This window comes from Chaetodon auriga, chromosome 1 (assembly GCF_051107435.1).
Source record: "Chaetodon auriga isolate fChaAug3 chromosome 1, fChaAug3.hap1, whole genome shotgun sequence".
Classification (NCBI taxonomy): domain Eukaryota; kingdom Metazoa; phylum Chordata; class Actinopteri; order Chaetodontiformes; family Chaetodontidae; genus Chaetodon; species Chaetodon auriga.
Window position 1 is genome coordinate 31020256 of NC_135074.1, and position 16772 is coordinate 31037027.

General features: G+C 46.7%; 1 protein-coding gene across 5 annotated transcripts in view; it reads right to left on the bottom strand.

Annotated features, from left to right (window-relative positions):
* Positions 1–926: 926 nt before the first annotated feature.
* ppip5k1a (diphosphoinositol pentakisphosphate kinase 1a) overlaps positions 927–16772 on the bottom strand; it is a 28358-nt gene continuing 12512 nt past the window's right edge. Inside the window, exons 18-31 of one of the 5 annotated variants that reach the window (XM_076734608.1) lie at positions 16628–16769; positions 16080–16303; positions 15534–15661; positions 15346–15460; positions 15093–15200; positions 14868–14996; positions 14642–14782; positions 14253–14346; positions 12769–12894; positions 10715–10777; positions 7183–7362; positions 4523–4660; positions 4324–4437; positions 927–4064 (exon numbers count right to left, since the gene is read on the bottom strand). In XM_076734608.1, the coding sequence (XP_076590723.1) occupies positions 3427–4064; positions 4324–4437; positions 4523–4660; positions 7183–7362; positions 10715–10777; positions 12769–12894; positions 14253–14346; positions 14642–14782; positions 14868–14996; positions 15093–15200; positions 15346–15460; positions 15534–15661; positions 16080–16303; positions 16628–16769 (2340 nt within the window). In that variant the 3' untranslated portion in view covers positions 927–3426. The other 4 variants (XM_076734618.1, XM_076734628.1, XM_076734646.1 and 1 more) reach the window with 4 other exon arrangements.

The following is a 16772-nucleotide window of genomic DNA, read 5'->3' on the forward strand; positions in this document are numbered from 1 at the left end:
TTGTGAAGCTGAGAGTGTGCTGGAGGAAGGAGCAGGCTGGAAGCTGGAGGACAATCCCTGCTGTGAGGAGCTGCTGAATGGACGCTGCAGTGACATCACCTCCTGGGTCACATGATCAGGGTGGAGACCAGAAGGAGCAGCAGGGTGGGGTACGGGTATCGGGGTCAGTGGTACTTTAGTCAGTACTGTACTTTGAGCCATGGTGGAATGTAACTAAGTACATTCACTAAAGGACGGAACACGAGGACAACTTTGAGGTACTTCTACTTGTATTTAAATGATATGCTATGATGATATGGTTTGTCCTTTAAGATAAAACTACCCAGTAAAACTGCAGCAAGATCTTTACAAATAATAGTTTTTTTTTTAATACTTTCATCTGAATACTTCTTCCATCTGGAGGAACATTTTACAAAAACCCTTTTTTCATGTAACCAAAGGAACATTTTTCCTATGTGAAATGTCAAAACACAGGTCGATGAAGACGAGTAGAACTTTGCCTAAATAGTGGGAAATTGGCAAAACTCTAATTTTGATTAATCTGATCAAAAAATAAGTCATCAATATTACAAATCTGAGCAGCCATCTGATACCAAAGCTCAGCATGTGCCAGATGTGATGTTTCCCCGCAGATGTTCCAGAGACATCAGGCTGACAGAGGAACAGATGGACGGACGACCTGAAGACACGACGCCTCCAGCCACAGCCAGAATAAACAAACACAAACCTTCTATAATCAAACTGCTGTCAATTTTCCACATTCAGCGCCATCTAGTGGTGTTCTGTGACATGATGAATTCATCCACATCTTCATTTACCTCCCCTCAGTTCGCCTCTTCTGCTGGAAAGACCACCTGGATGACGGCCTGCAAAAAACGTCTTCATCACCACAAACGTCTTCAGCGTTCAGGAAAGTTAACCTGAAATGTTCTTGATTATTTTATTGGTTTATTTTGAACAGAAACCACATCACTAAACCAAACAACAAAGCAGACCCACATATGGAATTTACATTCCTATCGCTGTATTTTGTAACATTGTTGGAAGTTTTACAGTATGTTGTGCATGTTCAAACCAAAGTAAGTCCACACAGACAGATCGATGAAGAACAGCAGACAGAGAACATCGTTCCGCTCGTACAGTCGACACAGGCCGGAGGAAGACACCGCGGATGTGAAGCGGCGCTCAGCATCGAGCAGGTCCAAACATCACACATGAAACACGAGAGCGCTTCAGCTCACAAAGCGTTCAGAAGCTCAGCGGGAGCGTTACTGGATGACAGAGCGTTCATCCTCAGGTGGGTCTTTAAAGGGTCGCTTCACCAAATCACACAAAGACTTCCCCTCTGAGGGGATCTCCAGTTTGATCTGTGCAGCTCACAGCTCTGAATGTCTGCGTGTGATGAATTTTCACGTCTGGAAATTATTTTTCATGTGAGCAGAGAGCAAACAGGAAGTCGCACACAGGAAGTCTCGAACACGAACGCTCTCAGCCGGCCTGTGTGGAGGACCGACGCTCCGGCTGTGTGGACCTGCACAGGTCCACAGGCCACGTGCACGGCGGCCAATCAGTAACACTCATTCAAAGCTTCCTCGACACCTGGATTTTTGCTAACGTCCAGTTAGCAAAAATCCGGAGGGATGTAAAAACATTTAAAGACGTTCAGCCTGGCGTTCAGTCGCTCTTCACGTACAGAATTTTAGATATTTTGAACACATGCAGACAGAAAATATCAGTCAGGCATCTCAAAACCTGAAAGAATAAAACTTTAACTAAATCCAGTCGGGCTCAGAGACCAAATGTTGGGGGTCTCTTTGTAATTTGAGTGACTGACCCTTTAAACAAACACCTGCTGCTCTGAAGCAAACAGCACGATGATCTACAGACCAGAGATCAGCTGATTTCACCTCTACAGTACAAACACGACGCAACACGAATCCCACTGACTGAACACAGAACTGCACCTCCACGCACTTCTCTTCAAGCATGCCCCCCCCCCCATTCACACACATCCACACCTGCTACATGACTGCTCGCCACAATAAAAGCACATTTAAGGTAAAATGCCCCTCCTGTTTGTTCAGTGATAAAATGAGAGATCAGCTTTCAGATTTTCCCACATCATGAGGTGATTTACAAAACATATACAACAGCTATGGTACAATTAAATATCTGATGTGGGTATCAAAAATACCAGACTTTTTTTCTTTTCAAGATGCAATTTCAAAATAAATATTATTTTGATTTCCTCTATCGATTCCTACTGATTATATTAAATCTTCAATGAGGCTTAAGGACTTTGGCAGTAAGCAGTGCACACACGGTTTGACCTGCAGGTTAAACACTCGCTGGCAGTAATGAAGATTCAGCTGCTGTCACTCAGCCTTTGTTTCATAGAAGCAGGTTTTAGAAGCTCAGCACAGGACAGACGCTGGCGTATGATGAAGAGCAGAGGAGCTGCAGATAGTATTTTTCTGTTTCGTACGTTAAGTCTCTGAATCACGTAACAAACGAAGAAAACAGAAAAGTTTGTGCTTCTATGGCGGTGATAAACTGCTGCCTCAATGCCAGGACGTGCGCCCGGTTACCTGTCACCTGACCGCCATGGACGATACGACACCTTTAAACGTGAAGGCTAAAACTTCACTACTGCAGCTGTTGAGGGTAAGAGGACGAGAGACAGACGTAACGTGAATTAAAGCTCCATTAATCGGCTTCTTTATGGTCACAACGGATCAAACACTTCCTGTTTGGTTAAGACTCAACGCTCTGAGCAAACCCCGATGAAGCCACTGTCCACCGCCTGCCCGGCACAAACTGGCAGACAGACGATGTTAGCGGGCAGCTGGGGAACACGGCGGAACATCTAGCAGTTAAATGCCAGATGTTTTCCTCACCAGTGAGAAAGCGAGAGAACACTGGACTTCTATACTGGGAGCGATGAGTTCGTTCAGGCTTCACTCTAAGAGCTCAGGGCTGTGGATCGCTGCCCCCTAGTGGCCAAAAACGGATCAATGCAGCTTTAAGGAAGGAGTTTGTGCAACAGCGACAGTAACAGAGAGCTGTTCAGTTTAAACTTGACAATAAAGCTTCAGCTTACGACAAGTGGCTTCCCACATCTTTACAGTGGACTGTCAGAGGAGGCTCAGTGGTGTCACTGGTGGTTTTTAAAAGCAATGAACAGCATGTGAGGCATTGCCATGATTTTCCAACACAGAGCCCAGTGTGAGGATCAGCTGCCTCTTCATCATTTTTCAACACACAGTCATCAAGCTGGAGGAGATGGGAGGCCGCTGGGCTGCAGTCACAATGCCTCACTGCTCATGATTGACCAAGAGATGATGCTCGTGAAGTTACAGATGTAACCACAGTAGTTTCTGACAGATCTGAGGCCTGTTGTTGTGCAGGTCTCCAGGCCCTGTGGCACTAAGGCTCGGCTGTTTGAGTGGCTCCGATCTCTAGAGGCGTCTCAGGACGGGGGAGGCTTTCTGAACTGTCCTTCCACAAGTCCATCGACTCCTGAGTGTCAAAGAACTCGTCGGGTCCCTCAGGAGACTGAGGCGTCTGGGAGCTGGAGCCCGCCTCGCTGCTGCTCTCTCTGAGCTCCAGCAGCACAGGCAGGGAGCCCGGGAGGCAGTAACCCTCCATCCGACCCAGAGCCAGCTCAGCTAACGCAGAGCAGGGCGGTCTCAGGCCAGGATCTGACACCGCACCGCTGGCAGCGTCCTCGGCTGCAGGAGGCACCTCAAGCGCTTCCTGTGAGCATTCAGGATTATCAGGCTGGTGGCCGGTAACAGCACAGAGCTCGGCATCATCCTCTGGCGAATTATTTGGAGTCAGAGGGACTTCACCGGGGTTTGAGACAGCAGGGCAAGTTGGGTCAAGGGCTTGTGACCCGACGGCGGGCAGCGGCTGAGCGGAAATGTTTTGAGAGGAGTGAGTCTCCTCGCTGCTCTGAGGGGTGAGCGAGATCTTATCGCTGAAGCTGAAGCGTGGGGAAGTGTCGGCTGTAGTGGGAGAGGACGGTCCAGCGCTGGACACTGTGCTGGATGGACCGCTGCTGTCTGCAGGGACAGAAAAGACAACACAGAAAAAAAAATCAAACAGAACAAAGAAACAAAACTTCATAAGGTTTCAATTGCGAGGAAAGAGGTGTGTGCTGGTTCACTGGGTCTGCGGAGATGACAGACAGCAGCGACACAGACTAAAGTGTGAGGCTGTAATAGACGACTTGTGTTCCATAAATAATCCACAGACGTCTGAGGGAGGCTAACCTAGAAATGTCAAATCTCAGCGTGAACAAGGAGCCGCTGCGATACTCACACCAAGGAGGTCTGTCAGAACGAGATCTGAGAGAGATGGAGGATGAGAGGACTCTCTGAGGGATGTACGAGTCCACCGACGGCTGGTTGTGTGAGTCAAACATGGCTGACAGAGCTGCGGGGACAAAACAAGGGCCGCAGGTCAAGTTAAGTGATCATGATGGTGATAATAACAACACCAATGTGCGTTTGTTTCTCACCTCTGGTGGTCCTCGTGTGCGGATCCCCGGCGCTCTCGCACACGCCGGCGAGGAACTCGTTGACCTGCTTCAGTGACAGCGAGTTGTGCAGCGTTTCCAGAGGGTAGATGGAGGGCACCATGGAGCAGCCTTCGAAGCCTGCGGCAGAGGAGAGACATGACGCCCGCAGGCACATCAGCCCTCGGTTAGACCGGGCAGTCAGAAGAGGAGCAGGCAGAACCACTTCAGCTGTCACCCGACACCACCGCCCCGATGCCACCCCTACGCTACACCTCAACACTCTGCTGCTCTGAAATCCTGCTCCTGTTTCTGAACGGGCCCAAAACCCCCTGTGAGCTCCTGCCAGCCTCTACGGGTCAATTCCACACAGGCAAGTTGCAAAAACCATGCTGGACGCCAAGACAACATGACACCATATCAAACGGCAACAAGTCTACGCATCTCAAACGTCTCGCTGTATTTGCAAAAGCAAGCACATCTCAAAAACATCACGACGGCCTTTCCGGTCAGTCCAAACACGCACAAGCTGCAGCTCTAACAGCAGCACACAGAGGTCAAAGCTGTCCGGACTGCAGCTCAGGTCCACCACGTTATCAAAGGCGGTTCATCCACTGTTAGTTCACAACAAGCTGCATCTCACCAGAGCCGCTCACGATCACAAAGCGTCAGACCGCAGCTCGCCTCGACCGTCTGAAGCCTCAGAGCCGGACGCTTTCACTGCGCTCGCCTGCACACGGCGAGAGGACGCCGCAAGTATAGCAAACAAGCAGGAATCACATGCTGGTTAAGATCAGGTGGGAGAGCAACTGGCATTCAAGTCGAATTCAAACAGAGCAGCCGAGTCGAATGCAGAGCCGAAGGTGATGTCTGGATCTTTAGGAAAGATGGAGGTTCAGGCTGGTGACGGCAGATTATCTGTTCAGAGCTGGAAGAATAAAACCATCTTGACTCTCGATGCCAAGACGCAGCCATCTGTTTCTGTGTCACCTCAACATGTAAACATTCATATATTACGTAGTCAATATGATGCTCTGTGAAACATGTTGATTTACATCCAGTTTGTGGAGAATGTGCACGTTTCTGCTCGCTGTGAGCTGTGGAGAGGCGGGTATACCCAGAGTTTGAGGAACGTAAACACGTTCTTACTTCATGTGAAACTTGTCAGTGTTTGACTTTGTTAAAACTCGAGCAGCAGGAGTTTGCCTGAATAAAACAGCCTAAAATTAGCAAAGTCTCCTGATTTAGATCAGGAAGAATCTGATCAAAGAAAAAGCAAACGAGACTAAGAATACGACCAAAGATTCGAGGAGGACTTCTGACACCTGATATTTTCAGTCTGCACTCAGACGCATCGAGGTCTGGTGTCGAGCCTCCATGTGCCAGATGTTGGCCTTGCGATGGAAACATCAGGGGGTGGTGGTGAGGGCGAACACTCTGCTCCCATTTCCTTTGCAGCTTCATTATTGAGCTTGTTTGTCATTTCGTGAACTAATAATTGTCCCTTGTCTGTTGCTGCTGTGATGATTACGTTTCCTGCCAAGATAAATAAAGGGCGGTTTCTTTCTCATCTAGGTGGTCTCAGCCTTCAACCAGCTGGAGTGACAGTGGAAATGAGATGCTGTGCGTTTGTTTTACTGTAATTACAACAGCAAAGCCAGTTTGTCTGGTGTTGGTATATTAGACAGAACTGTTTCCTGTAAATTCACAGAGCACGAGCCGCCGATGAGCTTAGTACTGAGTTTGGTACTTTTGTAACAGAGTGAGAGGAGGAAAGAAAGTAGGATAGACCAGAACACGGAGTCTGAAATTAGAATGTGTGAAGCATCAAATGTTGGTAAAATGTGTGTTTGAAGTGTGAGTGCCAGTCATCACACCTTTTTAATCTGACATTTAAAAGCACAGTTTTTGGTATTTTGTTGCTTTCAGACTTTCCTTCAAAATGTCAACAGATTAAAACCATGATTTGTTGTATTTAAAGAAAAGTTACCGTACAAAATACTACAGAAATTAAGTGAAAGGTTTCTCCAGTTCTCTATTTTTGACACTAAAATGATTTTTGACATAGAGAAACAGTCACTCAATTAATTGTTCAAGTTAATTTTCTGCAAAACTACCAAAAATCGAAAAAATGGCTCAAATGAGAATATTTACTGTTCTTTTGAGTCTTCTATGACATCTTTAGGCTGTGGGTGAGTTAAAGGGCAAACAATGAATAGACTGACAGTGAAGGAAATTATTGGATAATGAGTATGGTTGGTAGTTGAAGCCTTACTTTCATATATTGTTTTGCTTAAATTCTAAAAAATGTGGCTTCAATTTTGTTTCATGTGGTTTAAGATTCTCTGATCCTTCATAAAATAAGTAAAAACACTCGACTTACAAACTCTGAGCGCCTACAGGCTGGAGAAAAGAGGGGGAAGCAACTGACACCACAGCAGAGGGGGAGGATATTAGTCGCAAAAACGGCCCAAAAACCCCAAACAGCTCACACCACTCCAGCTTGCAATCTGCATAACCACAGAAACAGGCAAGCATGCAGAAACATCAAGAGGCAAAGCATGAGAGTCAACCACAGAACAGGCACAGTCCCAACTAAACCGTGAGCAGTGGTTGAACAGGGTGTGAGGCTGGGGGTATGGAGGGCGGGGCCAGGGGCTGACCGTGGAGGTACTCTAGGGGGTCTTGGCCGGAGATGAGCCAGTTTCGGAAGAGGCGGAGGTGGTAGGAGCACTGGTGGAGGTGGTGGGCCAGCGCCCCATCCAGAGAGAGGTGGCGGCCCAGGCTGAGGTCGGTGGAGAAACGCCTCAACAACTGGGCCACATGGTGCTCCTCCAAGGGCTCTGAGGAAGAAGAGGGAGAGCGAAGAAGGACAGAGCAGTGGAGGAGGAGGAGGAGCAGTACAACAGGCATGAAACGATAGGATATGAGTGAGGAGGAAGGAGGAGAGAGGACTGAGGTGCGATACAGGTGAGAGGGGAAACGAGTTTGGAGAGAGAGGGAGGAGGGAGGAGAGGTGGAGTGTGTGTGTGTGTGTGTGTGTGTGTGTGTGTGTGTGTGTGTGTGTGAAGGCAACAGGCAGCCAACAGCTTCTCCTGACCGCCAACAGCCAAAGATCAGAAAAGCAGCAACTCATACCAAGCAACTCCATAAACATCATCCAGCGCTTCAGCAAAGCCCAGAACAAGACAGTGAAAAGAAAAACGTCATGTTGCTCCTCTGCAGACACTCAGAAACGTTTATACTGTTAAATTATACCGAAAACAACCCTGATCCAATTCAAGAGAACCCACCAAGGAGCAAGTGACACTCGGTACATTTCCAGGAAGAGGCGGTGCTCTGCAGCCACCTCTCCAAAGAAACTCTGCAGAAGCTGCTGAGCAGACCAATCTTGCGTCCGCATTAACAAACACGTTGGACAGCTGAAGCCATCCTCCGACGCTGCTCAGACAAAGCTGCAGCCGGACTTTGGGTCCGGCACATCGCATCGCTGGGCGCCGCTGTACCTTTGCCAGTGCACCAGAGAGATGGAGCCACTGCTACGGTGGATGTGTCATCTTGTGTTCCTGCGGTGAATGATATGTATCAGAGAAAAACATGCTAATATCGTGTGTGGAGGTTGCACTCGATGTGATTTGAGTTTTCACACGTCGCTGCTCTGGTTGACGGGTCGCCTCTCACAGAAACTTGCCAGCGAAACACCGCAAAGACAGAAAATTCTTCATGTGCATACAAAGCAATCCAACTTGGGTATTCAACCCAGAAACAGAGAAGATAAACACAGTCCAGACTGACCAAAATGTGCCTGTTGAATGCGTCTAAAGCAGTCCTGAGCGGACGGACAGGAAAGCCAGCTGAGCTGCAGAGGTTCACAACCACAACGTTAATATCTTACTGTCTATGCTTCCCCGCTGTCTGACCGTCAGTACTCAAGAAAATGATCCAAAATCAATAAAAGTGGAGACGTTCATTACACTTCTTCATTAATAATTGAAAATTTGCCCTTTTTCAAGTCTGGAACACACTGGACAACCACTGAAGACACTCAGAGGCACACGTGAGCCCGTGAATCCAAACAAACGGACTGACGCTTCAGTCAGAACAGACACAGGAGATGGGATGAACGATGCTTTAACCCTTCCCCTGTTTGCCAATAAGAGCTGATCCTGGTTCAATCAGCTGCGATTGACCCGTGTCGTCCTTCGATCCACATCGTTCAGGCAGCTAACAGGTTAGCATCACTGAGGGGGGGCATGAAGCTGAGGTCAGAGGAAGGGTTAAACATTCAGTGTGCTGTTGGTGGCAGTTCAACAATGAGCTCAGTTCACATCCTCTACAATGATGGCAACAGGTGTGTGTTTCCTGTAATTACTGTGTTCACATGCACACACACACACCCACACCCACACACATCTATCCACTGGGAAAAAAACGGAATTATTGGGTAATGGTGATCAATTCACAAACTGTATGCAGGATGTTAAACAGGGTTCCCACCCTTTATTCACTATGAATTTCCATCATTCGGCTCTTTGCTTTGTTACGCTGCTTTTTAAACATGAAACCATGAGGAGGGATGACGCTTTCAGAGTTTAAATGAAGGAATGAGACCCCCAGGGTTCACTCATTATTGAAGAATATCGCTTTTCTAAAATAAAAAGGGATTTGAACTGAGTTTTCTAAGTTGGTTTATTGGTCACAGGAGCCTCTTCGCAGCCTGTGGAAACAGTTGTCTGATGCCGTCTGTCTTGCAAACTATGAGTATGTTCACCAGTGAGGGAGGATCAGACGAAGACTCTACTGAGCTGCGTTTGACGTGGACGATCTGCTGCTGTTGGACTAAAAGTCTGAACCTTCTTTGTCTCTTGCAAGTCCTCAAACTTCATGAACGTGCAACACGAATTTAAAGTGGCCCTTCACAAACCAAAACACACAAACCAAAATGTGCTGGTCTCACAATGAAGTTACTCTTTATACTACAAGTGTTGCTTAAGGTTTGACCTTTAAGGACTATTCATTCTGCAAACAAGGAGACACGAAGCCAAGAGAAATTCCTCCAGTAATGACTCCTGTTTATGACATGATGCACTCTGTCCGCCATTTTATTTGAGTGTCCAATTCTGAGTGTGTATATTTGTCCTCGCCAATTCCACAGAGGAAGGAAAGAAGCAGTGTCCATGGCGTGCACACAATCCTGCATTTTAAAGATGAGAAACTCGCCGTTGTGACTACGCCTGGCAGTGATGAAACAAAACCATGATGATTAGTACGAGTCAACTGTTCAGTTTATCATTTAACCACAGAAACCACTGCGCACCACGTGAACAGCAGGTCTACAGAACAGCTCACTGTCACAGCTGCAATGATGCACTGGGAGACGATAAACTAACTAAGCTAAGCTAGTTAGCCAAAATGAAGTCAGATTCAGCCTGGATGTACAAGAGATATACAATCGTTTAATACTGTTTTGTTGATTTGACGGGGACATGAGGGTCTGTCTGTTAGCTTGTATCTCTAATAGAAACCAGCTTTCTCCCGTACAAGGTGATCAATGAATCAAAACACTGCAGTGACTGTAAACACACTTATTGATCCAGGCTGGTTTGATCCTACAAACTGCAGAAAACATGAAGGGAAGTAAACCATCTGATCTAAACTGGACTCAGGTGGAAATTAGGGAACTGTCAGACAATTACATGACTGACATAACAGGACAAACTGAGTCCAGTCACAATGTTAAATGTAGGTTTTGCTTTGAATGTTTATTAAATGCTGACTGCAGTTTGAACAGGAGGTAAGAAAAATGCTGCTATTGGCTGTTAAGTGGACATTATTCCCTTTAATCCCTGCTGAAATCTGGTGCTTTTTGTGATCAGTGTGAGGACACACTATGAGGTCTTTGTGAGAGCGTGCTGACATTCCCTGTCTCCTAATTTCTTGATATTTCACAAATTCAATGACCAGTGGGAACCCTGATTAGAAAGAGAATGTCAGGTAGTGTTAGAAAAGAGTCCAAAGCATATGGGTAAACAAAAAAAGAAATAAATTAAACCATTAGAAAAAAAAATAAAATAACGGAAACCTGGAATGCTGGAGGGCCATGTGGAAAAAACCCAAGGTCAAAAAACAAAAGTTTGAAGACATGCAAGACAAAGGGAGGTGAAGTGGAAAAATACTTGAAAGAAGCAGACGTACCATTAGTCGGATGCTTTGCAAACGACACAGAAAATCGTTTTACTGCCGGCATAGACAACAACTCTGAGGAAATAAAAAAAAAAATTCACTAGTGTTACTTTGAGCCACAGTAACTTGAATATCATGTTTTGTCCTTTCCCTGATCTTTTCTAATGTGGACGCAGCAGTGGACAGAAGAGTGGTCTAAGAATCAGAGCTAGCTGATCCGCTTTGTGAGGAAGGCCTGGCTGAAGGTTCTGTTAACACACATCTGATGTTTGAAGATGTCTGAAGATGGCTGTGGGGCAACACGTGATGGAACATCTTCTGATGACAACGTGGGATGAAATGTTTTAACTGAAGGAGTGAAGAGTACACACCAAGAAACAGAAACCCTCCACAAACAAGGCCGATACCCAGGTCTGACGGTGCTTTCCCTCCCTCGTCCTGCTTGAGCTCTGACCATCACGACATAAACCACAAACCCGTCAATGTTCAAATGCCGTTCAGCCTGTCTGTCACGAACACTGAAACCTACCGACTGGTGAACCTGACCAGGTTGAGATGCTTCAGCATGGAAAAAATAATTGAAAAAGACACCGACACTGCACTCACAGAGGAGCATGCACTGAGACGGCTCGCTTTGTATTTGACTGCATCCGGGCTGGAAAGCTTCCTTTGATTCCTGAAACTGAGGTGTAACAAGATGGATGACAAAGACCAACAGCAAGGCTACATGTGAGACAACCAGGAGGATGGCAGCTGAGAGGACACTGAGAGTCTGTACAGTACCACAGTGACACCTACTGGACGACATGACGACAGACATCAATGTCAGCTACACGATCGGAGCAAAGCACGACGGCCATGCTGCCTCGCTGATTTCACATGGACTGTTTAACATAAAGTATTATTCAAAAAAATTTTTGAATAATATCTTCACACAGGTAGGCCCTGGCTTTCTAACTCCATCAACATATTCAGATTTATGTTCAAAAACAATGACTGATGAGGACGTTAAACTGCTGTTTGACTTCTGCTACTGAGTCACAAGAGACATCAGATTATCATGTTTCTCTTGGGAGCATCTTGTATGTTTATGTCAGCGTGTTGGCTCTTTAACTGAGTTTATCTTCAGTGTGTAAATGTGGGAAAATCGGACACTGAACAGACTGTATTAGGACGTCACTGCAGCCATGGATCATGCAAAAACAGAACAAAAAAACATGGAGAGGTCATGATTTCTGAGGATGAGGGGCAGTTAGCGGACACGTACTGATGATCAGTTGCTTCATACATGCAGTAGATCTAGAAAAATCAAGTAAAATCATACTGTGTGCTACTGAAAAATATCAAGCTGTCAGTAACACCTCAAACTAACAAACTCTCAGAACACTCATTAACGTCTGAAGACGGCAACTGTGATCTCTGCACACTTAATGCTGCAGCTGACAAAAGAACACAATCAGACAAAAGAACATGACTCCACCAGTGTATACTGACTGTCCTCCACTAAACTCAACACGCCTGCATACTGCCTTTGATAAAGCTGCTGAGGCGTGCTCCTCTTGGTAAAGCTCATCAGTTTGCCACATTTCCTTTTATCGTCTTCACACAAACATCTAAAGTCTCGACTAAGCTGGGCCTGAGGCAGCATGTATACAAACTGCTAAAAAGAAATACACCAATTTTACTCAAAGCGGTGTGAAGAAAAATAAAAAGATGGAAAAATCCAGTGGGTTTGGTGGCTACAATGAATATGGAGTCTAAAAATGCAGAAATTACTCAAAACATAACTATAAAATCGATGTATGAGCATACATACAGTATCTACTGCTTCTCACAGAGCACGTTCTGTAATCCTCTACTGCTGCTATTTCACATGTTCTAGTTGTACTACCACTACTTCTTCGTACTAAACCTACCTACAGTACACGTTTGTGCCCAGTTTTCCCACAAGGCATGGCTGAGGATGTCAAACTAACAATGCTTCACATTTGAGAGGACAGGTGTGAGACACTGATCTGCTGTTGCCCTGTGCAGGTTAGTGAAGGAGCGCCGTCTCAAGCACGTACCGTCTTTGTAGGACAGACTGCCAGTGGAGAATTTTTTGCGATGTGCGCGTGCGTAGTCCTGCAGGTTAGGGGCGCTAGAGGACCCACCTAGGACAGTGGTGCTGAAGAGCCCGGCGCACTGAGAGCCTGCGAGGGGGGCGGGGGGGTTAGTTACCGCTACATATCATGCTGTTACTCAAACAACTATCCAGAGAGAGACAGAAAGAGAGAAAAAGAGACAGAGACACAGAGAAAACCAGACAGGCAGACAGACACAATGACCCAGAGGAGACCATGCATCCTGTACCAACACCGCTCTCCATCCCCCCAACAGGAGAAGCTTTACGAGTTTAGCCACTATGTCAGAGTACGAGGCCAAAAGGAAAAATCCACCCGGAAATCCTGTTCTTCTCATCAGTTTGTGATACGTTCAAGTGCGATTTTGTTTGAGCAGTTCAAACAAAGAGCACAAGAGAGCAGCACAGAAAGAAAAAACAGAGGCAGAAGCAACAGAATGAAATCGCTCTTTGTGACTTTTCTCTGAGAAATTTTCTTCCTGTGTGACTGTTGAACAGCGAAAAGCAGCAGCTGCTCGTTAAATCTGAGGCACTGACGCCAAATCTGGATGTTTGTCGCTGGTGTTTGGACAGCAGAGCTACGTGTGTTCGCATCATATGCCTCAACACACACCCTGCGACAGCGACGAGAAAAACTGACCAGCAAACAACAAAATGGACACAGAAATGCAACTTGGGTGGATTTTTCTTTTATCAGCCACTACGTCAGTCATTCTTTCAGGATTACGCTGAAGGGGGAAAGTGGCTCACTGCGATGGAGAGAGGTTAATCTGTATGGAGCTACGTAAAGGTGAACACTTAAACGCCTCAGTGGAGGACGTGAACATGCCTCTGGTACAAATATTTGATGGTTTTCATCACATTTAGTTCACGTGAATGGAAAAACAGCTGTACACTGAGAGCATTTTAAAACCACTGGGCTCATCTTCCATGCAAACATTTACAGTGCTGGAATCAAAAGGGGATTCTCCATGCAAAACAGACTCTGTTCCAGGAGGAGGGTCGTCTCTGACCTGGAAACTGGACTAGTTTTAGTCGCTGCTCCTGCCTTTGAATTTCACATCACAGTTACTAAACTGGACGATCGTTGGATGCAAAATGTTTCATGAAGAATGACTTAGATCCCAAAACGGGTTGAAAATGCAGCCGCCATTTTCTCATTAGTCTTGTATTTGGGAGTAGTTTTCTTCACAAACAAGTGGATGTGTTAAACACACGAACTGTGTTTGACATGTACATCTCCACCAGGAGGAACGAGCTGCCTGCATGCGTCTCCACACACAGCCCTCACAATGCAGTACTTCCATTACCGTCCTCCCAGGAAAAAAGTCGTCAAATGAAGCCCGTCCCGCCCGTCCCGCCCACTCCAAATGCCACACGTCATCGATACGCACAGTTGCCATGGAGACGGGGCAGTATGACACCTACCTAATCCACTTTGTTTCATCTCGGGAGACTGACGTGAGCAGAGCGAGAAGAGACGATAACTGCCCACTTTGGAGGATGATGTCTCTGACAGAACCTGGTGGAAAATAAACACACACACACACACACACACACACACGTCAGACAGTGGTAGCTTGGTGTATCTGATATCATGCAGCAGTCTCCATTGCTGGCTGCTACTTTGCAGAGTGAAATATGACCTTTGGCAGGAGGAGAGGCCAAAACCACAGCAGAGCAGCTCTGGGTCAGTAAAACACGCTCGTTATATAACCATCTAAAAGGGATAACCCACCTCTGTGGAGGCTAAACAGACCAGTGATGTGATTTTTGACAGTGCTTCACAGACAAATCTAGCTCTTTGGATTACTCACCTCCATGGATCCAGTCTTATGATTGCGTATGAGCGGGGACCTCCTCTGAATGGTGATTGGCTCAGACAGCGGCACGGCGCGGTCGGTCTCATCTCGAGAGAGGTCCTCCAGGCTCCCGGGGTCCGTCTGTTTCTGCCCGTTCTGAGTGAGCAGAGAAGAAGAGGGAATGCACATGCTGCTCCCTGCAGGAGAAAAGCATGGTGGAAACGCTCGGATGTGATCCTACCTGCCGCGCTACCTCCGCCGACGCGGGCCTGAAGCCAAAGCCGGTTGGCGCGTTCTCCTCCTCCTCGACGCCCTTCACACCAGGGCTGAAGTGAAGCTCCACGTGGAAACGTTCCTCTGAGGAGAGGTCCTATAGGGAGAGCAACCAAGACCATGAGACAATCTCCAACGTGAAGCTGAATGAAGCCTGTACAGATAAATAAACAAAAAAACAAACCAACACTACCTTATTGTTGTCCTCATACAGCATGATGACTATCTGAGTCATGTAGTTGAGTTCAGAGACGGCACTGAGGTAATCCATGGCACGCTTCCACTGCTGGTCCTTCTCCTCCTGTCAGGAAACACACACACACACACACACACACACACACACACACACACACACACACACACACACAGAGAAAACCTCAGTTTCAACTTTCAGCCTCACCTGAGAAACATTCAAAGTTGTGCAGGACTGATGTTCGGCTGCTTACATCCAGCAAACCTCCATAACGGAAAATGCTGAGCAGGGAGTGGACGTGGCTCTCACTGGTGAAATACAAACGTGTCCTGACGTGGCGCCCAGGAGACATCACTCCACGAGAGTACCTGCAAACAAGACACCCCTGTTCTAGATGCTCTGAAATACCCTCAGTGAATCAAATCTTCTCCTGGGACTCACAGAGGGTGCAGCTTGTTGACCGACTCGTCCTCATGTGTCCTCTGCAGGTCAAGCTGGATCTTTCTGACCAGTGGGAGGCAGTAAGCATATGCTATGTCCAACTTCTCCACTTTATTTATGCCGTATTCCTGCAAAAACAGAAAAACGTGCTAAAAACACTGCAGAAGCTCTGAATTGGTGATTCCTCTGACAACTTTTGAGTGTTAATTACTTTTTCACAGTATGTTAAAACAGGTCATTGGTCTCAAAGAAGTTTTAATCACAAGGTGAAGGAGAAGAAAGTGAAGTTAAATCAGCAACAAAACTTTATCTTAAGGGGAACAGGAACTGTTCACATCTATCAGCCCTTCCAGGTGTTTCACTGTAAATACATGTGACTTTTTCCAGTGCTTTCCTCACGGCTCTCTGAGCTTATCTTAAATTCTCATCAGAAAACAGAAAATCTGGAAGCATCCTCAGACACAGAAAGCTCAAGAGGAAGTTTCACTGCAGCGGTCCAGGTGCATCACCTCCTCTCTGCCCTGCTACTCCTCCTCTCGCTCTCACCTGCGGGATGACGATGTCAGCCAAAGCTCGAGACAGTCTGAACAGCTCCAGCGTGTCCTCCAGGCCCAGGGTGGCGTTGTGGATGACATCGTACTTCACGCAGTCGTAAATGTCCGGTATTTTACTGATGTCGTAGCGGCCGTTCTTCATGCGGAAGTCTCGCTCAAGCTTGGACCAGCGCTGCAGCATCAGCTCCAGCGTCTCGCTGTGGTACAGCTGCAGGTCTGGTGACAGGTGAGAAGATTCATTCAAGATTTTCACTGGATGAATAACTGATCAATGTGATAGAAATTAGCTCCAGTACAAGCTGTCGCAAAGTACGATGATACTGATTCTTTCAAAGGTCACTTCTCAATGCTTTGAAAGCCACAAATGAATATCCATTCATCTATTAGAGACAAATAAATCCTTAAATCTTAAAATCTGCGCACATCAAACCAAAACACCCACATGGCTGAATACCTCAGGCTGTAAGAGAAATCTGTCCTTTTATTTTCAGGGTCATCAAACCTGAAAGCCGGAAACCTTGAGATCTTTCTAAAGCTCACCAGCTGACTTGGGGTCCTCCATCCTTTTGCGGATCTGGGAGGTGAGGCTCTGAATGAGGGCGTAGACCTGGTCACATGTGGCCACTGGGTTCTGGACGATCTTCATTGAATTCACCAAAGAGGCACTACAGGTCGGGGCCAGCTG